General features: G+C 36.2%; 1 protein-coding gene across 2 annotated transcripts in view; it reads left to right on the forward strand.

The window, feature by feature from the left end:
* SNAP91 (synaptosome associated protein 91) overlaps positions 1-22,994 on the forward strand; it is a 166,520-nt gene that overhangs the window by 118,034 nt on the left and 25,492 nt on the right. For both annotated transcript variants that reach the window (XM_036766826.1, XM_036766827.1), the window contains 4 exons: positions 201-278; positions 439-510; positions 938-1,021; positions 2,207-2,290. In XM_036766826.1, the coding sequence (XP_036622721.1) occupies positions 201-278; positions 439-510; positions 938-1,021; positions 2,207-2,290 (318 nt within the window). The remainder of the gene's footprint in view (positions 1-200; positions 279-438; positions 511-937; positions 1,022-2,206; positions 2,291-22,994) is intronic.

Genomic DNA, 22,994 nt, shown 5'->3' on the forward strand with positions numbered 1-22,994 from the left:
CTGGTGGATCAAATTCTGGTTTGTCAGATGCACATACAGCATACACACATAACATTGCATGTATACTGTATATTTAAATTATTTGCTACAAACCATTTGCATCATACCTCAGAATTCTCTTAATCAAAATTCAGAACTGGAAATGAATGTTGTTTCTGTTTGGTCCAATTGAGTAAAGGCATATATATTCTTGGTCTTAGATTTATTTGAATCTGCTCCTGATGTTGCTGCAGCGCCTAAGCCAGACGCTACTCCTAGCATTGACTTGTTTGGCACAGGTAAAAATAAATGGATCCTTTCTTTCATTTTGATTTCTTGGATGTTTTCATGCGTAAACTCCTGATTCTCATTTGTAATGATAAGTTTGTTAGATTTTTGACTTTGATTTCAGCTTTCCACTTACTTCTGCTTGATTTTGGTTTGTTTCACTTTTGGAAGATGCTTTCTCATCTCCTCCACATGGGGCTTCTCCTGTGCCTGAGAGTTCTCTCACTGCTGATCTCTTATCTGGTGAGTTCTTTTACAGAATTCCAATCTTCTTAGTTGGCTGATGCATCGTTATGTCTGGACAGATAATGAATGTCCTTACATATGTGCTAGTTGAGTCTTTTAGGCTAGAAAAATTGAGGAATTCAGTTCAAGCTTCACTTAACCATCCAGCACAAATCAGATGGGCTACAAGTCTGAGCTAGTGGAGAGAAAATAACTTGAGTCAAAATCCTTAATTTTTAAAGTGATATTTTGAACTATTTTTTCTTCTGAAAATCAATGTGTATCATAAAATGTGAATCTGCTTTTGCGTTATTAATAGTATTCTCTTCAGTGAGTTTGCTCATAGGATTTATTAATCTTGAGTATAAATATAAGTCTCAAAAGAACTATTAAGGCTCTCAGTTTTCTTTGACATACAACATTATCTGTTCTCTGCTTAACTCAGTGGATACATTTGCAGCAGCAACTCCTGTAGCCACTGCCTCTCCAGCAAAGGTGGATTCTTCAGGTGTGATTGATCTTTTTGGTGGTGCGTATTAATCTTTCTTCACCACTTAACTCACTTTATCTCAGATTATTTTTATTCATTCATATTCATTTAATTCAATCATTTTCTCACTTTTACAAAATCATTTTTCTGTCTTGAATGTAAATATGATTTTTAAAACTATGATTTTCATCCATTTCATTATTTTACTATCATCTTATTCATCATTTTTATTGCATGGTTTAAACATAACCAGGTAATTTTTCCACTGTCTTAATATATAATACATTGTTTTGGAATTTGTCTACCATGATTCTTTTTCATCTCTGTTGCCTTAATCAGCTTTTACTTAATTCTTGAAAAATGATTGCAAGCATTAAAAAATTAAAGCACCCAGATTTGAAAGGTTAAAATTGTAATGGACTGAATAAATTCTCTAATTCAATCAGAATTAAGTTGCTTACTTGTTAAAATCCTCCCACAAAATTAGAAGATACTTTGCTGATTTAGAACATTCTTATCTTGAGAATGACATAACTTTTATGCCTAAAAGTATAAGTGAATGTATAAAGTTTACTGCTTTTGACAACATATACTCAGTGGTTTGCCATAGTTGACAGACAAAAGGTGCAAGTCAGAGAGCTTAACTTGCTGAATTTCTTTTTTTTTTAACTTGCTGAATTTCTGATGTAGCTTTGAAAGCATAATTGAAGCACTAACATATCAATGAATACATTCAAATTTGGAAAGCTAAATTTTGAGCTGAAAATATAGATACAACCAAGTTTGCTTCTTGCACCAATCTAAAATTATCAAGTATCAAAAAGTTGATCCATTTCTAAATAGAAAAAAAATTATTCTCTAATTAAAGAAAAAATTGTGATTTTTGTTATATGTGGATGATATATGAGACTTAGTCTACAAATTTACTCTGTGGAAAAAAAAATTTCATTTTCTCCTTATGCTCTATCCCAAGCCTAAGATTAAAGTCACAGCTTTTTATTTAAGGGGCATTCACTCTTCTTCCGTGACGATTTCAACAATCCATTATTTTGAAAAAAGAACAGTGTACACAGTTCATTTTGTATTTTTCTCATACCTGTAGGATATGTGTCACTAGGGAATACAAGGCGCTGCAATTATGCATTTCTTTTCATAACATTGAGTCAATATATTCACTATTTAAACTCTTTTACCTTTCTTGCTGCATAATGGATAATCCAATAGATGCTTTTGGAAGCAGTGTTTCTGAACCCCAACCTGCAATCCAGGCTGTTTCTAGTTCCTCAGCTTCAGCCGACCTACTAGCCGGTAATTAACTTAAAGTTTTTAAATTAAATTTTGCTTTATACAAATTTAAGATGGGAATTAATAATGTATTATGTGTTTTCCTTTTCCATTGATCTCATACAACTGAAAACAAAAGCTGTTCATTATATTCTTGAATAAATTTCATTGCATTTTATGAAATTAGTTTAAAAGTCCTGTTATATGCAAAACCAACCTTATCCATTATATAGGTTACTGTGATCTTTCCATTAGGCTATTTTCATTATTATACTCCTAAAGAGGTGCTGTAATATAACGAATCTGGACATATTACTCTTGCCTTGAGTTTCTCTTTTTGTGCCAGCAATTTGACATTGGTTGTAGAATCATACGAATTACATGAGGAGAAATTACTACTGACTCCTGTAGTTAGTCTGAGGCTTGTTACTTGTGCTGCTTCTATAACCTATGTGTATGTGTGGGTACATGTATAATATATGTGTGTGTGTGTGTGTGTGTGTGTGTGTGTGTGTGTGTGTGTGTGTATACTGTCTGGAATCTATAATTAATTCCAGTCCGCCACACCAATAAATTATAAATGATTTGTTTCTTTTGCTAGATGAGTCTAAGGGGAAATTTTGAGAATGTTAAGCCTTTATTTGAGAGAGAAAAATAAATCCTTCATAGCTATACCCAGAAGAGTTACCTGTGCCAGAATGTGGTGGCGGTTTATATCCTCATCATTATCATGCTAAAAGAAATGGTACTGCTTTGCCATCCCTACTACTTAGGGCCTAGGTTTGTCCTGGCTATCCCATTGGCTACTAACACTTCCTCAGAGTTCACTTTATGCCAGTGAGTGGATGAATTTTAACTGCATATTCCTATACTCATAGGATTTCAGGCTTAGTCATTTTGTCAAAGCACCATAAACTTGTGGTGCTTTTGAAGCAACAGCTTGATTGTATGGTGAAGATGCAGGTATGATACTGATAGCTGCATCAGGTTATAGCTGGGCAGCTCTGAAAGAAATGTATCCCAGGTTCTGGCCAAGCCTAGGATTTTCTGTCAAAAGTTACAAATTGGCAAATGAAAATTTAAAGTTCTTGTTAAGTATAGAATTTTAAAACTACTTACATAATTCGGTGTTTGGATTCTAACAGATAATTGGATATGGTAAAATGTTTCTGTCTAATTACTTCATGAAAGAAAATAAAGAACAAGTATGCCAGTATTGCAGTGTTGCCCATGCACTGGTAAAAAAATGTGGGTAGCTTATGGTATTTGCCAGAATGGAAAGACCTAATGTAAGTCATGATTCACCTTATAGCTGAAAATGAGGGAAGATGCCCATTGGCCAAAGAACATATATCAGCTCAGCCGCTGAATTAGAAGACACCACAAGCCTCCAGATTCAGATTAAGAGTTAGAAAGACATTTAGCCAGAGAAGAGGATATGCTGTCATAGTACATGAATCTGCTTTTGCAGATAATGGAGAGCTGCAGGGTAGGGAAGGAAAGAAAGAAGGGAGAAAAGGAGAGATGGAAAAAGAAAGAAAGAAAAGGAGGGAGGAAGAAAGAAATTAATTAAGAAAGGACTAAATAATGAAATCACTTCTTTCATATAAATCAGGGCGGTCCAAAATGTGGCCTATAGGCCACATGCAGCCTGCAGTGCAATTTATACCACCCCTCTACAAGCATAGAGATTTACATAAATACTTTAGTAAAAGAAGCCAAGCTACCACAGAGCTCTCACTAAAATGGCAAACCAAAATATATTGTCTATTGTTTCAATAAAAACCTAAAGTTGGATAGCCCTGATATAGATTATTTGGGGGGGGGGCGCAGGGTGGAGTTTAATATGTAAGGTAATTTTTAAAAAAGAGTGAGGATCAGTAGGAGATTGTTGTGTTTGTCCTTTGTTCTCAAAGAGCACTGTGACATCAGGTAAATGATGACATGTTTTGCAGTTGACTTTTATTTGAGTGAGGGAGGGTTGTGCGAGGTCATCAGCCTCACTTTCTCCTCCAGAGCCATCTGGGTCCAGTGGCCTGAAGTTCACCAGGATGACTGTAGATGGCCCAGGATGCATTGGGAGACCCTGGCCCTTTTAGGCTAAGGCCTCTTCAGGTTCTCGCTTAGAGTGAGGCAATGCCCATTCAGTGAACAGGCCTCTTTAAGAAGTGAGTCAAGGGATGGTCCTTTTAATTAGAAAAAAGGAAAAAAAAATCAAGCTGGGAGGGGAAGAACCTCAGAGTTTCTGTTCCAAAGAGAAATGGTTACCATTGACATTCACTCTAAGCTAGGAGGGCCAGAAATGCATCCACTAAGTCCAATGTACGAGCTTCAGAGTGAACTGGGTTTAAGGTTTTTTGAAAGAAGAAAGAAAAGTGGAAGGGAGGGAGGAAGGAAGGCAGGAAAGAAGGAAGGAAGGAGAGGAGAGGAGAGGAGAAGAGAGGGAAAAGATGAGCTGAGTCACCCAACTAGCTGGGTCCCCATTCAGTCAGCTCCCCGAACTACCAACAACTTCCTGAATGGTGGAAACCTCTCAGAGCCCAGCCAATGGAATAGAATTTGAACCAAGAGCAGGGAAGGTAGAAAAGTTGAATTAATACCACATGGTTAATCTTATGTGGGAGAGAATAACAGAGTTGAAAGCTGCACAAATGGAGAGGGGTTAGGTAAGGAATTGATGGAAGTGGGTGAAGCGCTTCTGCCAAATTCATAAGTGAATGATGAAAGGGTAATAATTCCTGTGATCTCTCAATAAGAGGTAGCTGTGGGGGAATAGGATTAAAACAGTGGATGGAATGGACCAGGATGAGTGACTGAGGGTACATGGGGTTCTTGCCTCAGAAGGGAAATGAAAGAGTGCCACTCAAGAGCACGTCCTTGGAAAAGAAGGTACGTGTCTATAATAAGAGACAGGGACTTTAAAATGTTTTTTGTCTGAGGAAAATTCACACATTGGGAGACCAACTTCTCAGAGAAAGGATTCTAGTGCTGAAATTGGGGGAGGGGAGGAAGAGGGGGAACATAAAACCAGACATAGCATTACATGACCTTAGGAATGGAGACTACTAAGGTCAGGCCTCACAATTTGAGACATAGAATGATTTACCGTACGCTATTGCTCCTATATGACACTGTGCCCCTTATGAATCTGTATTTCTAAGAGAGAGGTGTACCTCAATGTAGGGAATATGGGGTGAAATCATCAAAGGCAGTAACTTAGAAATTGGATAGGAGCTAAAATTTGGTAATTCAAAAGCTTTATCCCCTTGAGAGCATAGAACAAAGTAAGAACACCTAATAGTATAATCCGTGGATCAGAAAATAAAGTTCAGAATGGATAGAAATGGAAGACAACGAGGACAGAGTAAAGGAAAATTTCATGGAAAATGCCTTCAGAAAAAGAAAGTTAATTAAAATAAGACATTGGAAGTAAGGGTAGGTGTTTACATACTCATTTAACTGGTTGAGGAAGAAGGACAAAAAAGGAGAAATTAACAATTTAAATTCAAACACCTGAGGTTTGGAAAGGCAAAGAATATGAATATGGTGAAGGAAGAGTTTTGGGAATAGACTAGCATCAAAAACAGGGCAAAGAACTGACTTAAAAGACAAAGGGAATAAAAATCAATAAAGTAAATAAATGGAGGAAAACACAAACCTAACAATCATAGCTTTAAAAATAACTAAATTTGACAAGCCAATAAAATGAAAGACAATGGCAAAATGGATAAGAAAGCAAAACCCAGCAATCTAAAAATTGATATATAGAAAATGGAAATGGTTGCTATGCATCAGATGAATCCAGAAAATCAGGAGTTACAATCATGCTAATTGGACAAAGCAAAAATAAAAAATCTTCAATAGCAAGAGATAAAAGTAATACTACATTATGCTTACAGGCACCATAAGGACCCGAAATCAATATTATACACATGTGCACCAAAAAATGGCATAGCACCTAAACACATAAAAGTTATCTGAATTGCAAAAAAGTGGAAGTAGGAGATTCTAACCTGAGCTAGACAAATGTAATGGGAAAATAAGAGAAATATGGAAATGAACAAACTATTGGAGAATTTAGAGCTATAAGACTTACGGTGTTTTCTGTCAACAAGTATTTGTTAAGTACTGCTTGGGCTTTGGCAATGAGCACATAAACTCCTGTACTCTGAGAAAGGCATTTCTCTGTTTCACAAAGTTCAGGGTCTTCAGGAGAGGCACCAGAAGCTGGAGAAACGCTCTGCCATCCCAGCTAGGTGGCACAGTGGATAAAGTGCGGAGCCTGGAGTCATGGAATATCTGAGTTTAAATCTGGTCTCAGGCACTTACCAGGTGTGTGACCACAGGCAAGTCATTTCACTTCTGTTTGCCTCAATTTCCTTATTTGTGAAATGGGGATAATAGTAGCACTTACCTCAGAATTATTATGAGAATTAAATGAGGTAATATTTATAAAGCTCTTAGCACAGTGACTAGTATATTTTGTTGTTAAGTTATTTTTTAGTCATATCCAACTCTCTGTGACCCCATTTGGGTTTTCCCTGGCAGAAATACTAGACTGGTTTGCCATGTCCCTTTCCAGCTTATTTTATAGATGAGGAAACTGAGGCAAACAGGATTAAGTGACTTGCCCAGGGTCACACAGCTAGTAAGAGTCTGAGATGGGATTTGAACTCAGGAAGATGAGCCTTCCTGACTCCAGGCCCAGCATTCTTTCCACTGTGCCACTTAGTGAGCCCTTGTTCACTATTATAATAATAACAATTATTATTTCTTCCCCCCCAGCCTCTGTTGTCTACAGTGGTTTTCGAAGCTGGAAAAGGTTTGGCATGGTGTTTCCTTTCTTCTTGCATACGACTACAGTCCTGACAATTAGAAAGGGATGATTCAGAAGATAGTGGCTCCCCTCTTCTGAATGTTCCTATTTCTATTCAAGACAACAGCGTCCTTCCAGTCTCTCAGATTTAAAACCTCAGCATTATCCTTGACTTCTCCCCTTCCCTTACCTCAGTATTCAGATGTCAAATATTATTGCCCATGCCTCCACATCATCTCTCTCAGCCTACCACTTCTTTCTACTTTTATGGCCTCCACCCTAATTTATGTCCTTATCACCTTTTACTTGCTCTATTACAGTAGCCTCCTAATTGGTCTCTCTGCATCAAGTTTCAACCCTGTCCAGTCCATCCTCCACACAGTTACCAAAGTGATCAGGAATAAATCTAATCATGGCATTCCCCTCCCTAATCAACTCGTGTGGCCCCCCTATTGCTCCTAGGATAAAAAAGAAACTACTCTGGCTTTTAAAGCAATTCACAATTTGGTCTCCCTGTACAGGCTTATTATATGTTTCTCTTTGACCAACCAAACTGCCACTGTTGCTGCTCACACACAAACCTTTGAACCCGCTTACCCTGAATCCTTCATGCCTCCTCATCTTCACCTCTTGAAATCTCTTGCTTCTTTTAAGACTCAGCTCAAGAATCATTTTCTACATGAAGCCTTTCCTTATCCCTCCAGCTCCTAGTGCTTTAACTCCAAGAAATTACCTTGTATTTATTTTGTATAATCCAATATATGCTTATTTATGTTCACGTTACCTCCCCTGGTAGAATGAAAGGTCCTTGAAAGCCAGGACTGTTATTTGTCTTTATATCTCAGCACTAAGCAGAGAGCCCAATACATAAAAGGTGCTTAATGAATACCTGTTCATTAATTAATTCTCCCTCATTGGAAGATTTTTGATAACCATTATCAGTAATTTTGGAGCAAAAATTCCTCTTTTGGTATGGGTTGTACTAAATGGCTACTGAGGTCCCGCCCAACTCTAAAATTCTGTGAAGATTGTAGAGAAGGTATTGGTAGAATGGATGAGAAGAGGAAGAAGTGGCCTGATTCCCTGTAGGTGAAGCTTCAAAATGTAGGAATCTTTGTAGCATATGAAACCTCTTAGCCATTTTTTTAAACCTATAATTGTACTCTTCACTTGCCTTTACATATTTCCTCTACAATGCTTTGTAGTAAATCCTCTTTGTAGTGAATCTCCAGAATTAAGTGAAAGTTTGCTTTTGATAAACAAGGGAAAGGGAGTGGAGGGAGGGAGGGAAACTTATTTTACCTGTGGTCAGCTGGGAATAGAGGAAACCAAGAAAATAGATGGATGGTGGTGGCAGCCAGAACTCAAAAAGATGACATCAAGCCTGGGTTGCCTCATAAAAAAAAAGAGAAGAGGTATGATGAGGCAGAAACACAGCATTTATCTAGTTTCTAAGTTTTAATAGAATTCTTGGAAAATTATTTTATTTTCATTCGTATGTGATCCCACCCCTCTACCCCTCCTATAGTGATTTCACTAGAATAAGGCTAAAATGATATTTAAATCTCAGATGATATTTCAAATGTCTTTATTTTTAGGCATTAAATGTATTTAGCAAATTACTATTGAATCTATTGAAATTCTAGCTTAATTTTCAGATATTTCAAAGGGAGCATAGAATCTCAATTGTTCTATGTGCTCTCTGTCATCCCAGGATTTTAAGTATTTATAAAAGGATGGTGTTTTTCCAAATTTGAGAGTAAAAGATTAACTGATTTTTCTATAGACCATTGACTGTGATTAACATGTCTGTCTTAATTTCTCTTAATTTTATCATAAAAAAATTTTATTGAGTATTGCTTTGAAAGTCATGTGCTTTTATAACATATTTTTAACATTAATATTAGCAACTGTCAAGTTTTATTAAAGTTATAATGATTACAAAAACAATTCTTGCCCATTTCGAGGATATTTTCTGGTGCCTGGTAGAAAATTGGACCAGGTGCTACCTGTCAGTTGTTTATATAATAGGGTAAGAAAGGGGGCTGAAATCAATTAACAAGTGTCACTATTAAGTTTTCTGCGCATTACATATATGTAACATTTTTTTCCCTTTCTGTAACTACAATTTCCTATGCCTGCACTGATGATTGAAAAAGATATTATTTTGAATATTTTTCTCTTCCAAAAATCTTTCCTAGACTTCTTTTCCATATTGATTAATTTAATGACCTGTTTTCTGTTTTAAAATAATTTCTAATTTTTTACAACTTATTGTTTTTTTTCTTTGTATGATGCTAGATAAACACTTTGCTTTCATCATGATCAAAAACATTTCGATCATTTTTAATTCTTATTAAATATGGTCATTAAATATATGTCTTGTTATTTTATTCATAAAAAATATAGTCACAATTAAAGGTACCATTGCTTATGGTCAGTTAGTGATCTATGGCAATATACTTTCACCCAACTTGTACTTTTATATAAAAATTTCCATGAATATATTTTTCCTTTTTTATACAGTAAAGCTTATTAGAGAGAAAATAGTTTATCAAGATAAATAGCTTTATCATATTTCAGCTGAGAAGTAAATATCAGTAGGACATAAATTAATATGATTTTTTATTGGAATCTGGTGATCAGATGCTTTGGGATTGTTTCCTTACCCAACTATCTTATTCTTACTTAATAAGATGGTACTGGGTCATCATCAGATCACCTGGTCTCTTTCAATGTACTATAGTTAGTTTTGTCTCTAAAACCGTATTGTATTAAAACTTATATCACTGCTATGCATATTTGACTGTCTTACGGAGATTTAGCACCAACTGAAACCTGGCAAGTAATAATACATCCAGAAGAAGCAGCTTCCATATCATTTCCTTTTAGATCAGCATGAATAAGATAATAAAGTAACAAGACTGATTTCTATAAGTTACAAAAAAAACAGTCTTTCTAAAATTAACTGAGTCAATGATAGAGCTCAGGATTCAGAACTTAAGATACCAGTTGTGTGAGGTGTGTGTGTGTGTGTGTGTGTGTGTGTGTGTGTGTGTGTGTGTTGGTATGTGTGTAAGAGTAGAGTTAAAGGGCTATTTCGGGAGGAAAAGAGATCATTCCCAAAAAATGGAAAGATAGCTCAGTCAAGGAAAACTGGGAACTATTCTAGAGAATGGCAGATTAGGTATAATCTATATATTAGCTTAGTTTAAATACACCAAAGGGTAGAAACCAGGTAATATCAGTGGGATTCCATGATGATCGTGGAACAAGATGGATTTTCAGGTATGAAAAGAAGGTAATATACATACTAAATAAAATCTATGCCTGTCTTTACTAAGGAAAATGTCAGTAAAATTCTTGCTCCTAAATCATTCTTTGTAAAGGGGGGTTATAAACTGGTTAATGCAAAGAGTGTTGACCTTCTTCCCAAAGGCAGAATGGTTTCAAGTCTTGATCTGTCATTTACAATGTGACTTGGGCAAATCACTTAACCCTTTTCTGGGCCTTAGTTTCTTCATTAATAAATTTGGGGGAGAGTCAGAAAGGGGTATAGACTAGATGATTTCCAAGGTCCCTTCCAGGCTTAAACTCTATAAAAAATATGTGATCCTATGATAAACTAGAAGTCAATAGTAATTCAGTGGGACTAACTCCTATTTTTTGGACGTTTTAAAGGAATCGAAGAGTAAAATCATATAACCTTCATTCTACAAAGGATTATAGAAGGTAACTGGGATATTAGAGACTAGTAAGTGATGCCTCAGTACCAACTAATTTTGAATAATATGTTAAAAAAAAGAATCCCTAAATACTGCAGCAAATCTAATCAGTAGATGCTGGTTTCTTTTCATATGTTATGAATTGCCTTAAAAGGAAAGAAGATAGGATTAAATAAGTACTTCTCTGAATGAACAGGCATGATCTTATTTGAGAAATCTGGTAGTAGCACATAGTAACATCTCACATTTCCAGATGATACTTAGCTCTTCAAAGAAGTAAGCAGTCAAGCTAGTAGACATAGAATATTTATTTTGCAAACCTTGATTACAAACACACTTTCTCTTCTTACCTCATTAAATTGCAGAGTTAGAAGAGACTGAGAGATTATAATTCATTCCATACTCATATCATGAATGGTCATTCTTATTAAAGGGATGACTTTCTGAAGACATCGCCCAATGTATTGCTGTGCCCAAAAGACCAACAAAAGCCAGACATTATCAAAAAAGAATTTTGAAAAGAAAATTTAAACTATTATCCTGCCCTATAAGCCATTCATGCATATAGTGTAGTCATAATGGCACTGGAGCTAATTCAGAGTAAGGATAGCTAACTTATTAGAACATTGGGGTGAGGGAATGGACCTGTGATTTTACTAATATCAGCAGGGCTCCCAGATGAGGAAAATCCTCTTGTAAATGCAGGCTGACATCTTGAGTCGATAATTTATGAAATTATGAAATAGGAGCAGACACCATTGGGTACTCATCAGGAAAGACTGCAATTGGCAGCAGGAAACCAAGTGACAATCACACTTTAATTAAACATAGAAGGTATGGGGGCAAAAAGTCTATAAAGGCAGAGACAAGCAGTGAAAAGTGGTACAAAGAAAGATGGTGATGTGGGGACAGGGAATGGGTTGGTGAAAGAAGGCAGAGTAGGGAAGAGGATGGGGTGAGGGAGAGAGAGAAAGTATCACTCACATAACCATGGATTAAGAGTTGGGAGTACTAAGCAGCATGGACTGTTAAAAAAGATGGAAGAGTGCTTGGTGGACAGGAGTTTGAGGTCTCATTTTTATAGGGTTTTTTAGGGGAAACAGACCAACTCCTATTTGTGCTACCTTGACTTTGGTTCATTAATACATTCAAATCATCTCAAAGTTATCAGCACCTTTTTGATGTTTTCTTGATGTGGAGCTCTGGAGTCTGGATTTTGTTGGAAATTTATCCGTCATAGGAGAACCTTGACAAGTAGCACCTAGATGGTTTCTCCTGATTCAGCACATATTACCAGGATATGAATTTTAGTTAATATAGGATACAATTTGTAAATTATCCTCCTTTGATCTTTGGGACACTTTGTATGTGACTTCTAAGTTCCCTTTTTTGCAGTCTTATCTTCTGATATTACCTTTATACAGATATTAATAAATTTACTTACTATGCAAATTAAGAGGGCAAGGGGCAGTCTGGGGAACCAGTATAACATAAATTTTTAGCATACACCTTCTTTACAATTTATAGTCAGAGTATTGCCTAGAGCCATGAATGATTAAGTGACTTTCCCAGGGTCATACAGCCACTTCGTATCAGACATAGGACTTAAATCAGGTCTTCCTGGTTTTGAAGCCAGCTCCATTCTCCACAAGGCCGTTTCTCTATCCACACTGCCATATTGCCTCATAACTGGCTGTGTTAAGATGGGAAAATCACTTCAACTATGAGCCTTAGTCTCTCTTCATCTATAAAATGGGAATGATAACACCCACACTACCAACATTCTTAAGAAAGTGCTTTGCACACTGCAAAGGTCAGTATAAATATAAGGTCTCAGTTAACTTGTAAGTAAAGGTAATTCTTAAAATGTGTTTATTATTCATGGTTTTCCCAAGTAATACTATAGCTTCTTGATTAATGTGGTAGATTGCCATGTACTTACATATCTACACAATTTTTTATGACCTTTTATGAGTCTCTCATGATTTACGTTTCTATTATGTACTAGATTTGTTTTTCAAAGTCCTTTTTAACTTTATAACCCTATAGGAATTTCTGCTCTTAATTCATAGCAAGGTATAATTTCTACATTTTTCCTTTATCAATCTAATAGGTTCTTTGAGGCACAGTCCACTGGAGATAGTAAACAGTAAAATATTAAAAATTTTGCCACATCTAACTTTCTTTGCCTTAGAAAAGGGAACTTCAGATATTTTACTGTTTTTCAGAAATAGCTGTTTCATCCATCCCGGAAATAACTTGAGTATATAACTCATGCCAATATAGCTGTTTTAATTTTTTTTTTATTGAAGAAGATAAAAGAATGAGAAGCTGAGCTCACTCGGGTAGACTGAAATAATTGTCTTGGTTTTTCCACTACAAAAATATAACATTTTAATTAAATTATAACGCGCTTGAAGATAGGGACTATCTTATTTCCACCTTTGTATCTCCTTGTACCTAATGCGGTACCTGAGTATGGTAGGTACTTAATATATGTTTGTTTGCGTTGTTGGAATCTTGTTTAACCCTCACTTATGTCATAAAGCCTGTCATATAATAAACTTACTCATTATTTGGCACAGCAGAACTATTGTATATAATTTGCCACAGTCGGTTCACTCCATTTTTCCTGCCTTAGATTGCATTCCAATAACTGTGAAGGAAAATTAGTCATTAAAACGTCTAGTAGTGAACCACGGTGATTCACTCTGCAGTGTTAACAGTCTATTTTTCATTCATTTAAACACAATCTCAATTTTGGCATGGGAATGGAATATAAAGATCCCAATCAGTTATAACTTTGTAACCCTAGATTCAAGGCAGAAACAGGATTTCATCTTTTAAACTATTTTCAATTCAGAAATAGAAGTGGGCCCATTCAAGTGTAGACTCCTCTAACATGGGCTTGGATTTTTAAGGTCTAAAAATGACCAACCCAGTAGACGCAACTCTTCCGGCTCTTCACAAGAACCTAAGATATAAAAGAGAATTTCATACATTCATGGTGTAAGGATATTTTTGTTTGTTTGCGGAGGACAGGGCAGGAAAATGTTTAAATGTAGCTTTACGTAGTATGTTAATCAGGAAATAGCTATTCTGCCGCTGTTTAGAAGGTGAATTCTGTTAGATGTAGATAATAGCTAACGTGCGGCGCTTTAATGTTTACAAAAAGCTTTCCATATATTATTTTATTTTGTCCTCCCAACTATTGCTATTATTGCCGCGCTATTATTTCACTGTTTTATAGATGAGAAAATTAGGGCAGAGAGGGCCGCACAGTTAGTGAAATTTATATAGCTACAGGCGGATTTTAACTCGCATCTTCCTGACTGTTATGTCTAAGAATATGTAATGCTGCCTCTCTCCAAAACGAGATAGGGTGACTGTTTTTGGCACAAAAGATAAACAGCTTGAAAATGTACCGTGAAGTATATAGAATTCTGTTATTTATTGAATTCGTTGAATTCTATAATTTATGGAGCTCATTAGTTATGTAATTATATTTGGTATGTGTTGATTTTAAAATTCAGGATTATGAAATTTGGCAAAAATGGCTTTTAAAAAGTAAATTCTTTGATTACTTTTAGTACTTTAAATTCTTAGACTTAATCAAGATATATAAAGCTATGTATTAAAACTATACTGTGAGAAAAATGAAAACCCTGAGAGACAGAATTTGTGGGTAATTAATAATTTATTAATTAGTCTAGCCGGCAATCAGTAAATTAATGATCAGAGGTTTCTCTCAGCAACTAAAGAAGCCACAAGGGACCCTAAAATACCTCAAATCCGTTCCGAAAGGGAACTCCCCTGCCAAGTGAAGCTCAACCCTGATTAGTGTGTATATAATGAGGAAGTGGGCTAAAAGTCTTCAGCTTCTTCTGCTGAGAACATGGCTTAATCATGGGACTCATCAGCCTCTAGGCATCTGAGGAAGCGGAAGCCATCTCCATCCAGACCTCTCTAGATAGTTTTCTCCTTCATGAGCTGAGTTGCCCTAAATTCTAATGGAGAGCACCAAGGACATGGGGTGCCTCACCCAGACCAGATTCTGTTTATACTCTAAACAGATATTGGACCTTCCAGTTGAGTGGGGTTCCATGTGCCTTAAGGGCTAGAAGCAAATCTTATCACTCTGCCATGCCCTTCACAGGCTAACTAATCTTTTCAGGAGATGAGTTTCAACAGAAATAAGAGGGGAAAGGGTGGATCACAAATTAATAATTAGTTATTAATATAATAGTATAATATTATTTTCTCTCAATTGTTATTTCTTAGCAGTAGGGTCAGAAGATTTTCTGAATCCTAAGAATTTGTGATTCCATTGCGAATGTAGGACTATTCTTTCCTCCAGTATTGCAACTTCCTAATTTAAGCATACTATTTTTTTTCTAGTAAACCACATTGCTATACAACTATTAGACTATGAGCTCTTTAAAAGCAGAGAATATCTTTTGTCTCCATATTCCCAGCATTTAGCACAGTACCTGGCCATGTAGTATATACTTAATAACTGTTTATGGCCTATTATAAATATACTCACATTGTCTAGGAATAAATAATACTCGTTGGGAAGCTAGGAACATTTTAATTATATTTTACATTTATTCGTTCTGAATAAATGAGTACATCCCCTGAACATAGTAAGGAGAGTACAAGGACTCAGACAGTCCTCCCAACTCGAATCTCCCACTAGGCCAGATGTAACCCCCTGACTGCCTACATCATGCCCTCCTCAAATGGCTCGTTAAGCATGTGTACAAGCCTCTAACCTTTCACCTGACCAGAAGCCTGGTCTCTGCTAGATCACAGCTCTGATTAGAACTAATTCTAATCAGTCACCTGACTTACTCTCTGCTAAAGCTGGAGGGAGAGGGAGGAGAGGGATGCTTTCAACTCTGTGGAAACAAAACTGCTTCCACCATTTTTCACAATTTCCTCTTTTCTTGTATTCAAATTTTTGTTTCCACATATTTAATGCTCCCTTACTCTCTTTCTCATCTGAATTCTTCCCCTTAACCATCATCCCTTTAAAGGGGTTAACTTTAACTATCCTTTAACCATCCTTTAACATCCGTGTAACTATGGGAAGGGGTAAAGGTTGATCAATGTATTGACAAATCAAAGGTGGCAGTCCCCTTTATAAATACAGATACAGAAACCCAAAAGAAAACAATAATGCAGTTGTCCCTTTAAGATTCAAAAGTCTCTTCCCATACAGCTGTCTGGCAGGGAACATCATCAATGAAGTCCTCTGGTCCTTGGTATTTGTTCCAGCCATCTCCAGCACAGCACCTCAGCATCTTCTTGTACGAGCCAGCTTTCTGTCCATTATCCTACAAAAGTGACCTTAGCACAATTTAAAATTACTATTTCTAATCCTCATAACCCTGATCATTTTTACAAATACAAAATTGGAACCTTGGCCAATTGTCATGTTTAAGAAATTCACATCAGAACCCAGTTTCTTATACTTTATATTAATACATTATTAATTTCCTCACCAGGAGGATGAGATTTCACTAAGGAATTAATAACAGGCTCCAGGACATACATAAATACATTAAATAATCAATTTTTAACACAGTACATATAAAATCATAAACTTTTAGTCATGCCATGTTTCTTTTAAGGCATTTACAAAGTAAACCACAAGCTATTCTTCTTTTAACATTACTAATTGTAACAAAACTTTAGACAAGCATGATATTAACCAAATAACAAAATAATATTCTCACAAGCCCTTGACCTGTCTCCATACCATTACCAATAATTAAAGGACCCTAACTTATATAAGACCCTATTCAGGGCCCTTATAAAGGACTCTAACTTATACAGGAACACTAGTCCCAGTCCTATAGTAACCTAAGCTATTACATAATATAGTATTTTAATAGATTTGTTACTGTACTTACAAAACCTTCTGATTATAGAAATTTTCCACTAAGCAATTAGGGACACAACTTATAGTACGGGAACAGCCTCATGTCAACTCCAGGCAGAAGTTGTGTCAAACTGCATTTAGCCAGGCTTAAAGTGCCAGGTTTCAGTTAAGGAATCAAGTCAAGAAAGTCCCACCTCAGGACATGCTGAACAGTTCCCTGCTCATCCTTCCCATGAAATCATACCTTCAGTTCATACTTTCCCCTCACAGGGCTGCTGGCACCATGGATCAGTGACTCAGACAGCCTTTCTTGATTTTCACATGTGGAGTTAGACTCAGAAACAGTTAACAGTTCCATTAAGTCTTTGAATAGCAAGTTCCAATAATCAGTTTCAGATATGACTATAATCTCATATTGCTTAAGGAACATCTCTAAAATGAGCCTTAAATAGCTTACATGTACTTCCACCCTTGTTCATAAAATCTTCCCATTAAGATCGTAAGTTGTTGTTCTAACACATTTGCATCTGTTTCCGAGGCTTTTCTATTCTCCTCTAACTAGGCCTGATCTGAAAGAATGAGATATACTTCAAGAACTGAGCCATATAAATATGATAGCTTCAAATACTAACTTTATCTTGTGTTTTAGACCATGGAATGAATTCAAATCCAAGCAACCACATTTAACTTTTCCCATCAATGCAAAAGTATTCTACAACTTATCTAAGAAACTTTCACTGAAATTCTTTTCCCCAAACTGAAAATGTCTCTGATTTAATTCCAGTAATTAATTACATCTCTTTGAAACATTTAAGGACCTTATTCCACATAGATACAAAGTAACTTTAAATCCCAGCCTTAGTCTATGGGATAATGATTCAACCTTACATTTGTATCTTTATTTCACAAACTTCTTTTCCCCTTTGTCTAATTATTCCCATTAATATTTAGAAAGAATGTTATCTTTCACATGACTATACAAGAGTACCAATTTACCCAATCATTTGATTGAAAACAGCAAGATTTTACTTGTATTAATCAAATTTTCCAATTCTCCCCATAAAACATTCTAGGTCTTTAGGTACTGTATGCAACTTCACTTCACAATAGTAACAGATATCTTTCCTTTTATCACTACTTGTTTTGATTACAGAGACTGCCATTAAAAAAAACCAGCAGCATATTCCCCTGTTCTAACTAATGGCATCTACCCCAGAGGGTGGGTTCTTTTATATCAGATGGCAAGTTTCACTAATCAAAACTTTACCAGGACCCACATCTCAATTTCTAATCTTATCCTAAAAACCAATCACTAGGAATCAGTTCTGCTGACTTTAAAAAGCCAGATTTGGAGGATAGCTGGTTTCTGACCCCTGCTGTTCTCTCTCTTTCAGTAAAACTTAAATCCCAGTAACTACTGCCCTTCCCCCCTCCTTCCCTTCTGCCAAGTTGAAAAGGATATCTAGACTAAAGAGGGGAAGGAGAGTGGGGGAAGGGGATAGGGAGACCTGTAAGGACAGGTGTTTCAAAGCAGTCCCAGCTTTTTAACCTGAAGGCGTCCCAAAGTTGGCTTCCAAAAAAAATTTCCTGTGTCTCCCCCCCATCCAGTGCTGGGTTATAAAATTTCCCTGTCTTACCTCATCTTCTGTCCCTAGTCCCACCCATAAAAGTCAAGCCAAAAATCCTGGTTTTAGTTAACAGCCTCAATTCTTGATCAAATATAATTCTTAATCTAACAACATCTAGATTATAAGAGGAATTGCTTTTCATAGATTCCCAAAGTGTTATAACAACTAAATTCAAAACAATTTCAACTAAAACTTCCTTTAAAATAAAGACCACAACTTGGAAGTTTATAATTTCAGCAATAATTCAATAATAGCTTTTGAACCCATTCATCATTTTTCTCTGACAGTACAATTCTTAACAACATTTAAACCATACAAATGTAATAATTCCTTAAACATTTTTATGTATTTAAAACTTGAAACTACCCATCTTCAATTTAGGTGAATGCATTTCTAAGTCTCCTTACACAGGGCGTATTCATCTCATAACCACTGTATACATTTTCATAAATAACCCAGTTTTCAAAAGGAAAATCTGCTGTAATATTACTTGTTTATAACCAAATATAATAGTTTCAAACTATCACATTTTTATCACACCCTTTTTAAAAGATCAATTCATACATAACAAAAGCCAGATACCATTTACACCTCACAATGGTCTCTCAAATTTTACAACCTAAGAGAACCCTAAAAATACAATTTAGAAATACGATGACCTCAATTACATTTCCAGATTATCACATATAAAAATTATTGATCCTGTTACTTTTGGTATTTATATATTCCCTTAAATACATTTTATTTAGCTGTATACAGCACTGAGCAGCTCTTCTTCTGAGCCTACCACTGCCTCTGGCCCAGGTATTAGGAATATTTGCCTGGCCATGAGTGAATTCAGAGAAAAAAAAAGAACTTTATCTCATATCATTGCTTGCTTTTATAATCCAGCCAGATTTGAAGTTGGCGCCCTGACCCTCATTGGTCAGCTTTGGCCAAACCTCACCTTAGGCATTCCAATTCTTTACTCCTTAGATTAGCTTAGCCAAAATAAAAGGCCTAAGGATTTTGAAGGAGGTGTCCTTCCAAGCAAAAAGCTTTGGACAAGTCTTCTAAAGAAAAATGAAGAGGGAGTGACTCTTAAGAGCACATGGGTTGGCTGCTCCCCCAATGTGCTCATCTTCATACACACCAAGCTAAAATATTTTTGGTTTCCCCTCCGTTTGCCTCAGATAGCTCGGGAGAAGGCTAAAGAGAATGGACTAGGAGTCCAGGATTATCGGTAATAAAGATCTCATCCCTAGGTGAGTTACTTTGGGCCTGGCAGCCCTTTGAGATAGCAGAGGCCTTTCTAAGAACAAAGGAGCTAGCCCTTTTAGATATGCTAATTTTCAGGTGGCTAGCTTAATTTCCTACCCCTAGCCACTAGTATATGTCTTCAAATCATAATTTTATATAATCTCTGTGGAAACAAAATTCAATCATACCTTACACAGGTAAAGCTTCTTTTATAAATATACAAATAAATATCTTTACTATAGTCAATACCCAGATTCAATAAGACCTTTCATTGCTAACTAATCAGCCTTATGTCCAATCAGGCTACAAGTTTCTTTTAGCTTCAGCCCCTGATTGACACACCCAAGTCTTCCAACCTGGGGTGGGGGAAGGGGTGACTAAGAACAAGTGCATTTGTGAGCCACGTGTACTGACTGCTGTTCCACCCCCCCCCCCAAATCCCTTACCTCCAGCTTCTATCTCTCTTTCTTTCCCAATCTTTACTCAAACATTTTACCTTCTCTTTCTTGCTCCAATTTCAATCTCTTTCTTTCCTAATCTTGACCCACACTACTTCAAACATTTCAAATACATGAAAAAAAAATTTATACTCACCCAGCTTCTCCTCCAGCTGCTTTTACCTTAAAACTTAAAGTTAAATGTCTAACAATTTAATCACATTCTAAACAGACCATTTGAAACCCTAAAATTATCATTCCATTATCATACAGAAGATCCCCTTTATTTTTGCAGTTTTAAAACACTTTGCTTGATGTCATATACATTGAGTTAATGCAAACATACAGATTTTAACCTTTAGGACCCAATTGAACCTTAATTCAGAACCCTCAGCTTTCCTCTTCCTATCAGCCCTCTCTTCCTCTGGGCTGTTTTGGCTCTGATTTCTTATAAGTTCTAAAAGCTGCTGGCTTTTCACAATTTCTAGTCTGGTATTCCAACTTGGCCAGTATTGGAACCAAAAAGAATCTTAATCTCCCACTAAAAGCCTAAAAATGGGAGTTCTTTCGCAATCTTAAAACCTGAAGTTAAGTTAAATGGCTAACAATTTGCATATTAAAGGAGCTTATCTCCATCCCCCCAACCTGTTTTCTTTCTCCACAACCTTCCAGAGATCTCTTTCTTTTGCTAATTAATTCCTTTTAAGCTCTCTGTTCCTAGAGTTAAAAACTTCTACAGGAACATAAAACATAAAACTTCTAAAATACACAGACATTAGACAAGACATTGCACACGAACAATTTAGAATTTGGATTCAGCTTGTTTACTTATCTCTCCCATTCAAAGCCTCTTGGAGTTAGAATAGAGAGAGAGAGAAAGAATTTTTACTACCCACAAACTTTCAAATCCTTTTTCTTGGTCAACCCACTGTTTTCCCAGTTTGCCAGCATTTTTCTTCATGGGCTATGTGGAAGAATGCCAGGAGAAATCCATTCTCGCCCCACCTAGATCCAAATATCCTGAGAGCTCTTTTCCCCATTCTCAGGCAAATCTTATTTCTTAACCTAGAATGAATCCAGATATGACAAAGCAGTACTTTAGATCCCAAATTGTTCCTGCCTTGCTCAGGTACCTGACTTACATCTATGGCCATTTAGCTTCACTTTTTCCCTTTGCTCATGTTCCTGGGTTCCCAAGACTCCAGAAAACTACTCCCAGGAAGTTAGCAGTCTGAAGAAGGGAAACTTCCACCTGCGGATACTAGGGCCCACTGGAAACCATGGGGGTGCCTTCCCATTCTCCAGTGTGAAATATTCTTTTTTTCTGAAGCTATATTTATCCCAATGATGAGACCCCAAATTATTGTTATAAATATACTCACATCGTCTAGGGATAAACAATATTCATTTGGAAGCCAAGAACATTTTAATTATATTTTACATTTATTCGTTCCGAATAAATGGGTACATCCCCTGAACAAAGCACAAGGGAATACAAAGACTCAGGTGGATGCCAGTCCCTTTATTGACTCCCAATTCGAATCTCTGGTTAGGCTCTTCACTGGCCAGATGCAACCCCCTGACTACCTACATCATGCCCTCTTCAAATTGCTCATTAAGCATGTGTACAAACCTCTAACCTTTCAGCTGACCAGAAGCCTGGTCTCTGCTAGATCACAGCTCTGATTAGAACTAATTCTAATCAGTCACCTGACTTAAGCTCTGCTAAAGCTGGGGGGAGGGGAGGGAGAGGGATACTTTCAACTCTGTGGAAACAAAACTGCTTCCACCATTTCTCACATTGACTAAAGATAAAACATCTTTTAAACACAATACACTTCTTTGTTTAATTGTGTTACTTTAAGAATTACCGATATATTTTATGTACAAAAATATTTATACCACTTCTTTTTATGATAGAGAGCAAAGACTTGGAAACTGAGAGTGCCCATCAAATGGGAAAAGGATGACCAAATTATGGGATATGAATGTAATGGAATACTATTGTGATGTATAACATAATGAAGAGATGGTTTTAGAGAAAGCAAGGAGGACTAGTATGAATTAATGTAGAGTTGAGTAAGCAAAACTAAAAGAATACAGTAACAAATAACACTGTGAAGAGGAACAACTTTGAAAGACTTAAAAATTCTGATCAACTCAATGACAAACCATGATTCCAGAGGACTTGTGATGAATTATGCTACCTACCTCCCAACAGAGGTGATGGATTCAGGGTATAGATTGAGACATATTTTTTGGACACGATAATAAATGAATTTGTTTTGCTCGACTATGTATATCATAAGAGTTGTGGTATTTTTTCTTTTTCAGAGAGGGTTGGAGGTTGGAGAAAGGATGGATTTTTTATTCATTGGATAAAATAAGTTTAAAAGGAAAAAAGAGTTACTTATCTGAAAATATCCATATCCTTTGACCCAGAGAGCCCTACTCCCAGGCCCCAAGAAGGCAAAAGACAGAAAGAAACAACCTATATACACAGAAAATATTCACAACAGCCCTTTTTGTGTTAACAAAAAATGAGAGGCAAAATAGATGCCCACCAGTTGGGGAATGGCTAAACAAATTATGGCACATGAATGTAATGGAATATTACTGGATCTTAAGAAATAATGTGTATGCTGATCAATACAATGATCTACCACAACAAAGGACTTCATAATGACAAATGCTATCTACCTACAGATGGAGAACTAACGAACTTATATTGCCAATTGAAGCATATGTCTTCCTTTATTTTTCTTTTCCCCGCTGCAGAACGTAGCTAATGCAGAAATATGTTTTACACAACTTCATATGTATGATGAGCATCATATTTCTTGCTTGCTCAATGAATGGGGGAGAGGATGGAGAGAGGAAAAGAAGTTAGAAATTAAAATAACCAAATTTTTTAAAGGAACAGTGAGTATGAGGAAGTCAGAGAAGTTTAGGAAGAGCTAATGCACAGTAAATAAAGAGAGCCAAGAAGACAATAT

Source organism: Trichosurus vulpecula, chromosome 7 (genome assembly GCF_011100635.1).
Source record: "Trichosurus vulpecula isolate mTriVul1 chromosome 7, mTriVul1.pri, whole genome shotgun sequence".
Classification (NCBI taxonomy): domain Eukaryota; kingdom Metazoa; phylum Chordata; class Mammalia; order Diprotodontia; family Phalangeridae; genus Trichosurus; species Trichosurus vulpecula.